Source organism: Filobasidium floriforme (assembly GCF_021052385.1).
Source record: "Filobasidium floriforme strain CBS 6241 chromosome Unknown HD553scaffold_23, whole genome shotgun sequence".
NCBI lineage: Eukaryota > Fungi > Basidiomycota > Tremellomycetes > Filobasidiales > Filobasidiaceae > Filobasidium > Filobasidium floriforme.
In genome coordinates this window covers 66,206-81,118 of record NW_025763644.1, presented here as the reverse complement: position 1 = coordinate 81,118, position 14,913 = coordinate 66,206, and the positions used below count along the sequence as shown (strand labels likewise).

At 51.3% G+C, this 14,913-nt stretch overlaps 5 protein-coding genes across 5 annotated transcripts; 3 read left to right on the top strand and 2 right to left on the bottom strand.

Moving 5' to 3' along the window:
• Nucleotides 1-573: 573 nt before the first annotated feature.
• Nucleotides 574-3,368, top strand: HD553DRAFT_317812 (GroES-like protein). Its single transcript, XM_046180797.1, has 15 exons — nt 574-735; nt 849-1,158; nt 1,256-1,319; nt 1,434-1,485; nt 1,584-1,839; nt 1,910-1,929; nt 2,010-2,177; nt 2,255-2,278; nt 2,343-2,367; nt 2,447-2,526; nt 2,607-2,701; nt 2,770-2,780; nt 2,853-2,887; nt 2,961-3,086; nt 3,154-3,368. Exons 1-15 carry the CDS (start codon nt 716-718, stop codon nt 3,218-3,220), a joined length of 1,353 nt encoding a protein of 450 aa, XP_046033633.1. The 5' UTR covers nt 574-715; the 3' UTR covers nt 3,221-3,368.
• A 1,035-nt stretch (nt 3,369-4,403) lies between these two features.
• On the top strand, nt 4,404-6,125 carry HD553DRAFT_345194 (GroES-like protein; the record flags this gene model as incomplete). The annotated part of the gene is made up of 7 exons (XM_046183073.1): nt 4,404-4,429; nt 4,570-4,679; nt 4,797-5,096; nt 5,189-5,436; nt 5,533-5,660; nt 5,751-5,863; nt 5,962-6,125. The coding sequence occupies 7 exons, from the start codon at nt 4,404-4,406 to the stop codon at nt 6,123-6,125; spliced, it is 1,089 nt and encodes a 362-aa protein (XP_046033632.1).
• A 703-nt stretch (nt 6,126-6,828) lies between these two features.
• Nucleotides 6,829-9,934, bottom strand: HD553DRAFT_352342 (MFS general substrate transporter). Its single transcript, XM_046183688.1, has 15 exons — nt 9,443-9,934; nt 9,288-9,358; nt 9,204-9,221; nt 8,982-9,139; nt 8,866-8,917; nt 8,725-8,795; nt 8,539-8,660; nt 8,404-8,454; nt 8,292-8,336; nt 8,215-8,222; nt 7,838-8,143; nt 7,683-7,758; nt 7,454-7,604; nt 7,131-7,370; nt 6,829-7,056 (listed from the first exon to the last, which is right to left on the bottom strand). The coding sequence occupies exons 1-15, from the start codon at nt 9,641-9,643 to the stop codon at nt 7,031-7,033; spliced, it is 1,596 nt and encodes a 531-aa protein (XP_046033631.1). The 5' UTR covers nt 9,644-9,934; the 3' UTR covers nt 6,829-7,030.
• A 2,746-nt stretch (nt 9,935-12,680) lies between these two features.
• On the top strand, nt 12,681-13,711 carry HD553DRAFT_317806 (uncharacterized protein). Its single transcript, XM_046180796.1, has 3 exons — nt 12,681-13,011; nt 13,085-13,139; nt 13,213-13,711. Exons 1-3 carry the CDS (start codon nt 12,822-12,824, stop codon nt 13,415-13,417), a joined length of 450 nt encoding a protein of 149 aa, XP_046033630.1. The 5' UTR covers nt 12,681-12,821; the 3' UTR covers nt 13,418-13,711.
• HD553DRAFT_123950 (SFT2-domain-containing protein) lies at nt 13,323-14,828 on the bottom strand. The gene is made up of 8 exons (XM_046176528.1): nt 14,650-14,828; nt 14,550-14,584; nt 14,377-14,449; nt 14,208-14,271; nt 14,029-14,091; nt 13,908-13,932; nt 13,691-13,827; nt 13,323-13,547 (listed from the first exon to the last, which is right to left on the bottom strand). The coding sequence occupies exons 1-8, from the start codon at nt 14,666-14,668 to the stop codon at nt 13,472-13,474; spliced, it is 492 nt and encodes a 163-aa protein (XP_046033629.1). The 5' UTR covers nt 14,669-14,828; the 3' UTR covers nt 13,323-13,471.
• Nucleotides 14,829-14,913: the final 85 nt, after the last annotated feature.

The following is a 14,913-nucleotide window of genomic DNA, read 5'->3' as shown; positions in this document are numbered from 1 at the left end:
TGTTTTGAACGACGGACGAAGTTTCGCTGTGAAACGTTTGGCAAGAACGGAGACCGGGTTGGTACGATAGTGTTCAACCTGGCGTACTGACAATGACGCCACAAAACTAGTCCTAAACCGGCCCACTGTGCTCTCTTTCAGATTGACGTGCGACAGACCGATGGTCCTTCGAGCAAGAGATCGAAAGAAGAGAGGTCTGAAAACGACTCTCGCGCGCGCGACAGGTAGCTCGAGATCGTTACGATCAGTTTCCTCCTCCGGGATGTCCCGATGCTACCAGAGCTCGAGCGCCAGAATCGAATCAGCACATGGTTGCATGCGGTTTACTGCGACAGACCCACCCCAGCGCTGGACTCGCATGATACACGTTTCAGAAGGATCGAAAGGAGGGCTCTTGCAACGGCCCCATCGGCCGAATTGAACCGCGCTGTCCGCCTCGCGCCGGTGAAGGATATTCGTAGCTGTAGGTGTGACGTCACCACCTCATCAGGGGCGCGCACACGAGATCGAGAGGTGGAGGTCACATTCTCTTGCACGCATTTCCCTTTCGTAATCCTCTGGACATCGAACATCTGGGGAGGTACCGTCCACGACTTATACCTATATACCTACGACGTACCGTAAACACCTAACCAGATCAACCTCGACAACAACCTTTCAACCCAAATCTACGCAAAAAACAACAACAACTACAAGCTACAGAACTCCCATCATCATGCAAGCCGTCGCCAATGCGTGAGGCGATAGCCGGCTTCACTGACAGGGCGAGACGTATCATGTTGGCTGACGTGTGATGTGTGTGTATGATCATACCTTTCCATCCTCTCCCCTGCGATATTCTTCTGCAGTTTCCAATCCTACACCGGCCCTGCCGAGAACAACATCGTCGAGAACAAGTACAAGGTCCGGGAGGGCGGTGAGAAGGGGATGAAGGCCCTCACCTGGCAAGGCGCCAACAGCGTCAAGGTCATCGACGCCGACATCCCGGACATCACCCAGGATACCGACGTCATCCTCAAAGTCACTGCGACGACGATCTGTGGGTCGGATTTGCATTTGTATCATGGAGAGATCGTCGCCCTTCAAAAGGGGGATTTGTTGGGACACGAGTTTGCTGGGATCGTCGACCGGGTCGGACCTGCTGTCAAGAACTTGAAGGTCGGTCTGCGCGTTCTATCATTCTCTCCGTGTGGAGCTAGACTGACTCCTTCTTTTCTTCCATGAATTTATTTTTATGCGGGACGGTACTCTATAGGTCGGGGACAGGGTCGTCACCTCCTTCCAGATCGCCTGTGGAGAATGCCGATTCTGCAAGCAGAGTGAGTGCAAAGCGACATCGAGGTGCGAGAAATCCATCACTCGAACTGACGTACGACCTTTCCGAATCTCCTTTCTTCTGCCGTTATTTCTGTTTGTCTTCTACGCAACGATAGAGCTGTCGAGCTTCTGCGATAGGACTAACAACTCTACGTTGATGAGGACCATGTGAGTCTTTGGAATCACGCGACGAGCGATTACTTCGAGTGATTACTGGGTTTACGACTGATACATTCCTTGACCTTGATCCGTGTCCGATATTCTAGGTACGGCGGGAACCCCAAGGCCGACCAAGCCGACGCCGGGTTCTTCGGGTACAGCCATTTCACAGGAGGATACCCCGGTGGACAAGCCGAATGGGTCAAAGTCCCTATCGGTGACGTCAACTGCTTGAAGATCCCGGACGAGGTCCCCGATGAGGAAGCCATCTACCTCTCGGACATCTTGCCCACTTCGTACCATAACGTCGTGGACACGGGCGTCAAGGAGGGCGACGTAGTCGGTGTTTGGGGTTTGGGACCTGTGAGTCTGTGCAAGATCGGATGGATCTCTTGGTGGGAGCTGATCGTTCGGCTACGTGTGTTTGGTTCAGATCGGACAATGTTCGATCCGGTACGTATCGTATCATATCACTTCTCATGCCGTATAGGACGACCCGAACTCGATGATCTCATTCTCATGTTCTGCATCAGATGGGCGCTTTTGAAGGGAGCCAAGGAAGTCGTTGCCATCGACTGCGTCCCCGCAAGGCTCAAGATGGCCGAAGAAGCCGCCCCGGGCAAGGTCAGGACCCTGAACTTCAAGGAGGTCAGCAACGTTGCTGGAACGCTCAACGAGTGGTACCCCGGTGGACTCGACGTGTGAGTCATGGGTTTCGACTGCATGAGGATGGTGGGATGATGTTGGGCAGTACTGATGCTTCGGTGGTTCGTCGCAGCTCTCTTGATTGTGGGTCGTTCCAGTAAGTCCCCTTCCACCTAGATGGGTATGATGCGGACGGACGCTGAACTTGCCGCATCACACAGCGAGCCCCAGACGATGCTCCACAAGGTCAGTATTTCGAACGAGGACGGTTCGTCGCTTCCCGTCAGAGAAATCCTGACTCGTCGATTTCATCCCGACTGTGCAGGTCGAAAAGGCTTTGATGCTCGAGACGGACGTTTCGGAGGTACCCAACCAGATGATCATGGCCACCAGGAAGATGGGCAGGTGAGCGTGCGAAACCGATCTGTGGAGAGTTTGCCGATGTGTAAGCTGATCTCGTGTGAATGACGGTCCTTGCACTTCAGGGTCGGTATCATTGCCGCATACGCTGCTCTTACCAACCACTTCAACATCGGAGCTCTGATGGAGAAGGGTATCAGGTTCATCGGGAACGGACAGGGTGAGTGGTGATGACGCCTATGCATTGCTGCCGAGAAATGCTCACCATATTATCGTTTCGCGTTGTAGCTCCTGTTCACGTTAGTTTTGCTGAGGATTCGTTTGCGGTTTGACGACTGCAGATTCTGACGTGATTGTCGGATCTATTACAGCTTTACTGGGAGGAGATCATGGACATGATCAAGGAGTAAGTCTGCATAACGATCTTCCTTGACTCGTTCGACTGGATCTAACGTCCCTCCATTACGCTGTCTCTTTAGAGGAAAGTGGTCATCCAAGTTCCTCGTCTCCCACAGGATCGACGTCTCCGAATTCGCGGAGCTCTACCAGGCCTTTGACAAGCGTCAAGGAGGTCTTATGAAGGTTTTCGTTCAGACCAGGCACAGGTGAGATTGGGGGACTGCACGGAACGTCACGTTGAAGGAGCTGATCACAATCTTTCTTTCGATACAGTGCTCCGCCCGCTCCGGGCTTCCCTCAGTTGACCAGCATCAAGGACCTCCCCAAGGAGGTCTTGTAGGTTTAGCTCGAGAGAGATATCGCTTGGGTGCTACTCCAGAACTCGTCTGTATTCCTTGGCCGAGATCACTCCGGTCGTCGTGTTTTAGCTCGTGACGTTACTGTATGCAAATAATTATGGTACAAGATTTGATTGATTTGATTGAAAACTGGCGCACTGCATCCATCTCGATGCAAGAGCGGTGCGTCTCGATATCCAATCCAGGGCGCAGCGCTGGCAGTTGATCGAGGTGACGATTGGCCGATGATTTGAGCTTCGTGCATGGCGGATGGGGGACGTGGAGAGATTCGAAAGGTCCATTGGGAGAGGAACTGGGTCGCTCATTCCTCTTTCTTGGGTAGGGCAGCTCCTTCCGTGATTACTTTCCATGCGAAGCACGATGAGCCGGCATTTGGCGATGGGTTTGATGGACGAGTAAGAGTCTATCGAGAGTGAAAAAAGAAGTATAGAATAACGATGCACGGTTGAACTGCAATTGCGCTTGATGTTGTTGTTCTTTACGTTTGACAGCGGTGTGATAGCATCCCGGGGCACCCAGCGTCGAATTTACCTTTACATAATAATAATATAATAACAATAATGATATATCGACATCTGACTCCATGTCTGCTACCCAAAAGCTTTTGGCTTTACCTTGACTACAGGCACAGGACCGTTCCAGTTGGAAGCTGTTGAGGACGTCTGCGAGATCAGACAACGTCATCGATTCAAGGTAAGGTCGGTATGAGTATAAAATAGATATTAGTACGTCGTACGTCATGAGCATATGATCATATGAGCATTGTCGTTGTACCGATGGCCGACCACACGACTTTAACGACGTTGTTGTTTCAGCCTCGAGTTTGATCCCCCATACCGCCGGGACTTGCGGCGGATTGCTTCCGAAGCGTGGTGGGTGAGAGGTCCCGTGGGGGTGACGTCACGAAGGGAGGGGATCGATCGGATGTGGAGGTGGAGGTCACTACGTCAGCATACAGCGTGCAGCGTGCAGCATCCAGTGCATCGTCACCAGTAGCATCGAGGTAAAGGTATATGAGATGCGGATCACCCTAGGGGGCTAGGGGGGACCCTTCCGATGACCCGGCTAGGAAAGGTCATCACACACTTCACAGTACCAACGGCGCCCGCACCCGTTCATATCAACAACTTGTCACCACCACCACTACCCGCTTCACTTGCAACCATGTCCGCCGAACAGACCCACGCCCGGTAAGTCATAACAGAAGAGCTCGATCAGAACGTACATATACTGACGTCCGTGTACTTATTTATCGTACTTGTTCACCTTTTTATATTCATTCTCGTTTCCTCTTTACGCTCAATGACACTTTCGAAACTCGACGCTACAGAGGATACGGTATCTCGGATACCAGCAAGTATACCGAATTCACCGTCAAGGAGTTCAAACTCAAGACTCCCGGACCTAGGGATGTCACCATCGCCATCGAGTACTGCGGAGGTGCGTGTCTCTTTCTCTCGCTTGGTGTCATGTCTTCCGATAGGAGCTGCTGCAGATTCAGAAATCGGTTGCTGAATCCCATCCATCCCTCGTTCTGTATCCTCCCGCGTCTCGCAGTCTGCGGCTCTGACATGCACACCGTCTCCGGAGGCTGGGGTCCCTTGAAAAACGACTGGGTCTGCCCGGGCCACGAGATCGTCGGCAAGGTCATCGCCGTCGGCCCCGAAGCCGCCGACGAATTCAAGATCGGGTCCATCGCCGGTGTAGGAGCTCAGGTGGAGAGCTGCTTGGAGTGCGAGAGGTGTAAAGGGGATAATGAGAATTATTGTCCGGAGCAGCATGATACGTACAATGATACGAATGCTGCGGGGGATGTCTTGCAGGGAGGGTATTCGACCCATATTAGGGCTGATAAACGTGAGTCCTTGGAGATCTTTTACGGGGGGCATCTGATGTCTCCCTCAACGCTATACATATAATATTGACGCATTCTCCGTCCACTTCGGTAGGATTCGTCTTCAACATCCCCTCCGCTATCGCCCCTCAAGACGCCGCCCCCATCCTCTGCGCTGGTATCACCGTCTACTCTCCCTTGAAGAGGAACGGGACCGGCCCGGGGAAATTGGTGGGGATCGTCGGCATGGGAGGATTAGGTCATTTCGCTGTGCAGTTCGCCAAGGCTCTAGGGGCCGAGGTCGTGCTCTTCTCGCATTCTCCGGGGAAAGCTTCGGATGCGTTGAGGTTGGGTGCTGATAAGGTTCGTCCCCCCCTCCGACCGCCGTAGCACCTCTCATGACCGCTTCGATGTATGCGGAAAGCTGACTTACTCTTGGACTTGGATCTCCATTCGTAGTTCATCGCTACTGGCGACAAGGACTTTGCCAAGACCGCCGGGTTCGGAGCTGCCAACAAGGGCAGGGAATTCGATTTCATCCTCTCTTGTGCCGATTCGAACGCCATTCCCTTGGACCAGTTCCTTCCGTGAGTCCCAGAATCACCCACATAATGCTATATCGACGTAATGCGGCGAGGCTGATAGAGAGTGTGATTTTACCACGCGTCTATATGTAGCTTGTTGAAGGTCGGCGGAAGGATGACCACGGTCGGACTTCCTGACCAGCCCTTCTCGATCGCCGGGTTCGCTTTCGCTGGAAACTCGGCCGCTTTCGGTGGTTCGCACTTGGGTAAGCCGAGTTTCCTCACATCCAGTTCCTCAACTTCACGCTCCAGAGCTAAGTCGATACCCGGTCGAACGATGAACTCGTCTTGTTTCATAAAAAAGGCTCCAAGAAGGAGATGCTCGAGATGCTCGACCTCGCCGCTGAGAAGAACATCAAGCCGATCATCCACGAGGTCTTGCCCATGTCCCGAGCTGGGGACGCTATCGAGGGGGTCGCCAAGAACACGGTCCGATACCGATACGTCTTGAAGCAGGACTTGGTCTAGATCTGGAGCGACCGTGGTCAAACCAAGAGCGAGACGAACTGTTTGTATCGAATCTAGTCGTTAGCGTAAAATGAAAGAAGCTTTCTTTGTAGCGAAATGAATTTACCGGGACACGTTGATGTCGATGTCAGACTTTGTGTACAAGTCCTCTGAAAGAACTTGGGGTATCTGCTTCGAAGAAGAAGTAGAAGCTTGTCAATGAGCATACGGCAAAACCCATGGCCCCAGCCGCAAGCGACCCCCCAGCCGTCGATTTACAAGGGAAGTTTCGTATCCCTGCGGCATCCTCATCCTCTATGGAGAACATTTGGGGCGGATACACGGATCACGTCAGTTGGCCCGCCATCGTGAGCACGTCTGCCGCTGCGAGCACATCTATCATCGCAAGCACTTCTGCCATTGCGAGCACGTAGGCACGACGCAGGAGGCAAAGCTTCTCGACAAGTTTACGGCGGCGGCCATGGAGAAGGCAAAGCTCGTTGACAAGTACATGAGGCTGGAACGCATCAATCATAAATCTGTCAAATTCTGATCATAGACCGGCTGGTCGCATTCATGTAACGGTGAGCAGACCTCGGATGTTCGTCCATCGCCGCCCACAGTAACTTTTCCAGACAATCCCCTGAAGTGCTTGAAAGAGAGGCAAAAGATGCCTATCATAGGCCGCAGTCAACCTCAGTCACAAGCGATATAAGGCTCATCTTTCACAAAGGTAAATTCAATGTATCCCACGGAACATGTTCATCCTATATATTTATGACAACCTGATGTATATCCATACTAGTATAAGGTTCTTACGCAATCTGAAAAATGCTTCGCGACGAGACAGGAACGGGAAAGGACCATATATTTGCGGAGGAGGGCGGAAAGCGCACGCTCGACTCGGACGCATTCTTGTGGGCTTCTTACAAGACGTATCGGAAGTGGATGTCTGTAGAAATGTTGGCAAAGGTGAGCGGTCTTGCAAGGATGGCTGGGAAAAACTTGCAAAGATTCCCGACTCACTCTCAATCTCGGTCATTCCCTTCATACCGTTGTCGGCGGCCAAAACAGGGTCGGGCTCGCCGTAAACCCTGTTCCTTCGCTTGTTCTCGTACCACATGTATGCTCCCAAAATACAGTGGCAAATGGTCTTGCCGACGTATCCTCCAAGCATGGCCTGAGCAGCTGAGGGGTATTGGGGTGCCTGATTCTCGTAGACAAAGCTGGGTCCGGCAGCGTTACCGGCGCAGTAGCAGATGAAGACTACAAGTGTAGGGCGAGCGATATGTATCAGCTTCAGATCATTGCAAGCTTTTCTCAAATCCGCTTTTCAAATCTAGACTTACCCATGGTCGAAGTGACCGATCGCTTAGAGTAAGATCCAAAGTTGGAAGAGATCATAACGAGACCGAGGGTGAAACCGATCGATTGACAGTTGATCAACCAGAAACCAATAAGTCGGGGCCAGGTGTAGGATTTCTCGTAGGGCAAGAAGGCCTGAGCGAGAAAAGAAATTGAGGGTAACGTTAGCCGATGATGTGATGATTAAAGTAAGAGCCAACAGTAATATCTCACCATAAGGCCGGATCCCAGAACACAGATCAAGTTTCCGATGGTGACCATGATGATACGATTGTTCTTGAACTTGGTACTGAGAATATCAAATTGCAGGATGGTTTAGCCAAAATTGCGGTTTGAAAGGGCCGCGCCCGGCTGAAACACCAACTCACGCGAGGATACCAGCGATCAACAAGGAGATGACCTGAAGCGATCGACCGGCACAGTCAAGGAGAGCAGCGTTGAGAGTGCTGAAACCCAAACCCTTGATGATGGGGCCGGAGAAGTTGGTGAGAATACCGTTGGGAACCGAGGAACCGAACATGGCAAGCGACAACATCCAAGCCTTGATATCGTAGAGCGCGGAGAGACCTTGCCTGACGTTGAAGGTGGTGGTCTTGATACCGGTACCGTTCTTGGCGACACGAGCGACGGCGAGCGACCTGTACTCTGCCTTGAGCCACTTCGCGTTGGAAGGTCTACGAGAGAGAATGATGACCAAGTCAGTACAAATGGGGAGTGTTGCGCCTCGGAGGAAAGCCCGACTGACCCATCGGCCTGAAATGAGAATCAGATGGTCAGTACAATCGATGGGCGTAATGCAGGCATCTGAAAACATCAACTTACTAAGAAGAACCAGAGAACGAAAGCCCAAGCGATGGTGATAGCTCCCTGTTCGAAGGAATCGAACGACAATGAGGATACAGCAGAGGCAGCAGGTTGAATGTTGACGACTTGCCAAAATGTAGAAGATGAGCTTCCATCGAGGAACGGGATCATCGCCGAGACCCTGAATTTGTATAAAGAGTAGAGTAAGGTCAACATAAGATCTCGCCGCCCGATCTGTTGCAGCGGTCCGAAGGTAAATACGCACCTGGATTCCCGCCGCCATCAATGCACCGATCATACCACCCCAACCGATAGCAGAGTACCAAATGGTCTGTCGCAGAGGACTTTCCTCTCGGGTGTACCAGAAACCAGTCATCAAGCTCAATCCTGTAGTGGGAACCGAGGTGGCGTAAGCCAATAAGCCGCAATGCAACCGAACGCTTCGACATACCGGGAGTAACGGAACTTTCGAAGACACCGAGGAAGAAACGGGAGACCAAGACGTGGGTGTAGTTCTTGTTTCTGAATGGCACGACGACCGAGATCAGACCGAGCGCACATTCCACGGCGAAGTCACAAACTCTCGACTTACTCAACCATAGTGATGACACAGACACCCCAGATCAAGGTAGAGACACCCAAGACTATGTGTATGACATATCAGCGAGCTGTGCGATACGTATCGTCCAAGCGCCGATCGAGACCTACCTCGTCCAGCAGGGAAACGACCGATAAGGTAAGCCCAAGGCGCCTGAGCAACCAGGTATCCAACGTAGAAGATCGAGGCGGCCGTGCTGAACTGTTGGCCGTGGAGACCCATGGCCTTCTCCATTCCGAAAACCTTGGCGTAGTTCAAAGCGGTTTTGCTACGAGAACGATCGGGTTGAGCAAATAGCGCTTCTCTCCGACAGGCGCGTATGTATGGCTTACTCAAGGTATTGCAAAGTCCTATAGACGCGAAAAGATGGTCAATACCGAGATCAGGAAACGAGCAGCTCTTCTGTCGTAGCTCACTGGGTCATCAAGAAAAGAGGCAGGATGAACCAATCGATCCTCCTGAGAATAGCCTTGTTCTGAGCGGGAGTCTAGCAGAACGCGCAAGAACAGATCGCGCGCGTCAATCGACCATGACCTCGTTTCACATCAATGGACGACTCATCACAACTCACGATCTCCGCCATCTGTTTACTCCTCTCATACTCGGCGATACCAACGTTTCCGCCGGTATCCTCGTCCATCTCCGCGATGGTGTCGGGGACTTTGAGAGTCTCCCGGTGGTCATAGTTTCCCTTCTCTCCATCGATGGTTCCGATATCCGATTTGGAGACGTCGGTCTCCTGACGATAAAGTTGAGGCTGAGCGCTGGACATCTTGGACGTGGAGCTACTGTGAGAATTCGACAAAGTTGTTCAAGACCTGCTGAACAAGGTTGCTGCTGGACTTTCGATCGACACTCTGTTTCTGAACGTTGGAAGACCTTCGCGCTGCAGACTATATATCTTGCATTTCAACCTTCCCGACCCCAGACGGTCAGGTTCGACTGTACCCCGAGGGGCAATCTGGGGCCATGCGAATCCTTGTGAAAAGGTCCTTCGAGCTCGGAATCGATAAGCGATTCGAAATCCTCATACTGCCCAGCCCAAGTTGGTGAGCGGACGACTGCTCATGTCTGAATCCTCGGGCTCGGTGACTACTTCATTTTCGAATCTCAGAAAACCTTCCGCGGTTCATCTGGCGGCGCTCCTGCAGGCACCACAAGCGGGACTTTCTTCAGGTCTATATCTGGGCACTAGTCAGTCCCGTGCTCATTAGCGCGTCTTTCACGAATCGCGATTCCACCCGGTCCCTCCCTCTTGTGCTTGACGGACGACTGGCGATATTCGGTTCAGGAAGTTCGTGTGCGATTCATCTCGTCTATGATCACGGTTGGGCGAGCGACGTCCGGGTGGCATCGGGGTTCTGTAATGCCAAGAGAATGTTTGCCCTTTGTTTCACTGTGCGATTCGAAAATCAATGGGACCCTCGCAGGGATTGCGTAGCGGTGGCACAGCAAGCAACCAATGAATTCAGATCGATACCAACGTCAACGTCAGCCAACAAGGTCTTGCGGGAGATATTGTGCATCTGTGCGCGAGACAGAGTGCCATCGCTGTTTTGGTCGGGCATTACGTAGCACGTACCAGCGGAAGCGAGGTTGGTGGCGAATGCTCAACACACTGTAGTATAGTCTGTCACTGCAAAATTCTTTCCATTTCCAAGGAACTGGTAGAGAAGTAGACTGATGTCCCTATCACGGATCAATCTGGCCACTTTTGGTTGGCCTGTCTCCACTGTTCCCGACATCGCGCGGAAGAAATATCAATTGAATCGCGCGGATGTTGATGGGACTCGACAGGCGCGCAAGATCCTGAGAGTTGGAGCCTGGATCAGGTCTTTCGCCATTGGGTACGAGGGTAAGGGAGGTACTCTATGAAGGCCAGATTTCGCAATGAGACAGCCCTACGGAGGCCTCTAGTGGGGCTTACTACAGCGCTGGCGTAACGACATGTCAGTCTTGCAGTCCCACCGAATGCGGATGCGCGGCGTCGACCGCAAAGCTATTGAAAAATCGAATGCGCCTCTATGAATTACCACGCAGGGAGGGTGTATTGTGGGAGGGATCTGTTGCAGCGGATTTACGAAGATGCGTAAGGAATTCAAATTCAGTAAAAGCGACGCATCACCTGCCATCATCGATATCTGATTCAGGTGTCTGTCGAGAACAATAAAACTTATGCACCACATTGGGTGAGCTTTGCGTCCTAGACGCCGATACCACACAATGTAGTCGGAGACTGAAGATACAGGACGAAGAGCGGAGTCTCGAGACACCTGCTATTCAGGCTCGGTCGGATGGCGCTAACATGAGAATTGTCCAGTACGGAATGCTTAGGCGAGATGTCTTTCTCTCTTCCCCATGGTGTTCTCTTTGACAGATTCCGGTCGCTAACCGTCCGTTCAGATGGATTTGCGAAGGCGCTCGTATGATCCCATTGCCTAACCGATAGCTATACTTGTGTTTGAACGGGCTTCGACTTGATTGGCCTGCTGAATGTCGTCAGCGAATGATCTGGAAGTTATTGAACCCCCTTTTGACCAGTATCGCGATGTGATCTCTAGGGCATTCATTCTGCAGGGGGAACATTCAAGGAGCTATGTTACAATCCTGTCCAGCGTCAAGTTGGGAATGTTGAATGTTACCGCTCTTGGAGGAAGGAGTCCTCCTTTGAGATAGAATCTCATGTGACTCACATGACATGCTGGCCCTGTGAAGGCAAGTGCTGCCATCCACTTGGAGAAGCTTGGTTTCGCGCGCCTCCTTTGTCGGAGTTCAATACTCACTGTATACAAGCTTCTCAATCAGTCTCGTCCACATGGATATAACGGGCCCAGGTGTTCGGCAAGCCTTTTTGTTGTTATATGTCTGTGGGCTTGCCGATATATCCAAGCTACCAAGATGTCGCCTTCGACCAGCTCGGCCAATGACAGCTTTTCGAGACAATTTTTCTTTCCCTCTCAGGCGTCAGCGTCAATGGGATCTTCGTACAGACAGATAGATCACAATGATCAATACTCCCAATCTCAATCTGAACGGAGTTTCATTAATAGTGCCCCATCCGACTTACAAACGGTACCCAGCAGTTCACCAATTCCCGCAAGGATGACAGATTTGGTCATCTGGCTATGGAATCGGTTCGAAGGCCCGATCACCGGGGACAAAACGATCAATGAGCGAGTCAAAATCTTGATCAGTCATTTCAGCCTTCCGTCAAGCGACCTTCCCGCTTCCGAATCTGCCTTCAAGCGGTTTCTTGCGGATGTTGATTTGCGGATATCGCAATATCCCCAAGAGAGAATCACTGCGAAGCAGACACAGGAGTCACAAATATGCTTCAATTTGGCGCTATACGAGGCACACAAGATCGTCGAACAAGACAGGTCAGACAATCAGGTTGTACTGATGCCGCCCAGCTTGCCCCCAGAGATGAAACTTGAAACGGGCGATTCTCACCTTTCTCTTGCAGTACCAGACAGTCACTCTGGGCGCAACTCGATTTTGTGGGGCGGGACATTGCAAGGAATGGAAGTCTTGTCCTTTCATCAAACCCCAAGCTTTGAGTCTCTTCTTGATCTCGAGGATGGCAGACAATATCTCGAGGAGTTCGGTGACGGAACATCCCACGAAACGGATGTTTCCTATCTTGGCCAAATCCCAAATCTTGTACCTCTTATTGATCTTGGGGATGACCTACAAAACTCGCAGGAATACAACGGTAAGGCTTACGTATTCACATTGGTCTTGATCAGCGCACTGTTTTAGAAATCACGTCCTCACGTTTGACAGCATTTACAGGTTTCACTACGTACGAATCATGCGCCAACCCCTACAATCCCCCCCGGCTGGAGGAGTCGCTTCTTCGTTGCACATGGCTTTCCGACTATCAGTCGGCTCAGCCATTGACCGGAGTTTACCTGGAGCTTTTCAGGTATATCTACGTGCGCCAGGAGATGCGCTCATGCCCTCCAAAGACGGAATTGGATTGGGGTGTATTCCAGCCGTCAAACAGGTCTCTTCAGGATGGAGGCGGTGCAAAGATGGGTAATGTCTTTCTGGACCCGGATACCAGAAAGATAGCTTTCAAATATCTGACTCGATGTCGGGAACGGATTTTGGCAATACATGCCTCGGGTCGATGTCCTACATTTCAAGAAGAGGTCGCTAAGCGGGGTGTGCCTTACTTCAGGAGTACATTTGCGAGTCTGTCAGAGACCTTTGAGGAACTACGGAATGTCCCTGCGCACCATTGGAGGTGTGGTCGCCCCGAACTGTTTGACAATGTTCGGCAGGTGTAGTCAGTAGTGGTAACACAAGAAGCTCAATATGATAGGGTTGTAATACAGTCTTCCTTCGCGTATCGAGTCGTTATGTTGTTGTGCGGATCGACGATATGAAAGAATGCCGGAGTCTGACCTTTGCTAGGCCTTTTCCCGACCCGCAGGCTTCCAGGCCGAAATTTCCTATTGTAGTGGGGTACCGAAGTGGCACGCACTACTGCTCTGTCCTGCATATGCGATTCATTCGAAAAAAAACATCTATGGTATAACCATTCGTCCCGCCAGGAATAATCACATCGTTCAGCCCAGCTGAACCCTTGAGATCAGTCCCAGCGAAGCGCTTTCGGTAACAGGTTCCAGACGAGATCTCTTGCGTAGGGAATATAACTCAATGCGTACCTGCATATTTCGGACACAAACATTGGTGCCGAATATTGCATTGCATTGTGGTGCAATGTGTCGTGGTCGTGGTATAGGTATAGCGCCTAATCAGCAAACGCTGCGGGCGATTCGTCGAGAGAGGGAAAAGATGAAGCACCCACCAGAGATACGCGAGGTATTCGATGATGACCATGATCAAGCAGACGATGGCCGACTTGATGACGAACGCCGAGATGAAGGTGAAAGCGATGGCGACTACTAGTATTACGGTAGCTACCACTCGGACGGGCTTGAACATCTGCGGATTTCGGTATAAACCGGTGCATGAGTTAACGGATAAGAACATGTAGCGGGATGTTGATAGGTAGGCGGACTCACGCTTGTCATCTGGTTCTTCGGTCCACTATCAAGGTGTAAATGAAAATTGTGGAATTGGGTCAGTGATAGATCTGCGAATCCGAGCGATGTAACCCAGGTTATGATAAGACTAGCGACTCACATCAAGAACCCGGTCCCGATGATGTTGATGATGATCCCGATGGTGAAAAGGATAGCGAAAACCCTGTTTGTAGGTTACACAGACAAAATGAAACCACGAGGGTCAGCCGAGTAAATAGATGCGAAATTCAAGAATTGTGAGATAGGAATAGTCAGGACGGACGAGGTATGGTGACGTACACGTAGAATCCGATGAAGAGGTGGACGGCCCCCAAGATACTGAAGATCAGCCCTGCGACGAAACCTGCAACGGTGATACAGCGTAGAGACGTATATTGTATTCCGATCAGTCACAAGACGAATATACTAGTACACAAGCTGAGGCATTGCGACATGGTGTGTTACTTACAGGCGGCAAACCCGTAAAGCCTCATCTTGTACCCCAATTTGAAACCGCAGATATCCTCAAAAGCTGCTTTTTGCTATGATAGTATGTTCGAGCCATCGCCCGCACGAGACAAGATTCCTTTGTCAATACGACAGATGCAGGTGGGCAAGTGATGAGGTTGAGATTCTACTCACGCCGCCGAAGATCGTATCTCCAGGAGCTTCGATGTCTACGGATGGATTTCCGATCGGTCAGTGACTCAAGATGCTACGAGGCGAACGGGGGAAAACGTACTGAGCCACCCTCGAGGCATATTGTCGGTACTCTAATGAGCTCTTTCCAGCTATTGCGTTCCGTTTGTTTTGACAGGCTCGTTGCTTCACTACGATGGTCGACTGCTAAGATTCTCTCTGTGCTTGACTATGCTGATTGCCTGGTTCGATGAAGAATCATCAAACGGTAGATACTGGACATAAAGTCATGCATCATCGATCATCAAGCCAAGAACAACATCAACAAAACGCAGGATGTCGCTGCGAAAGATGGAAGGAGGCGACG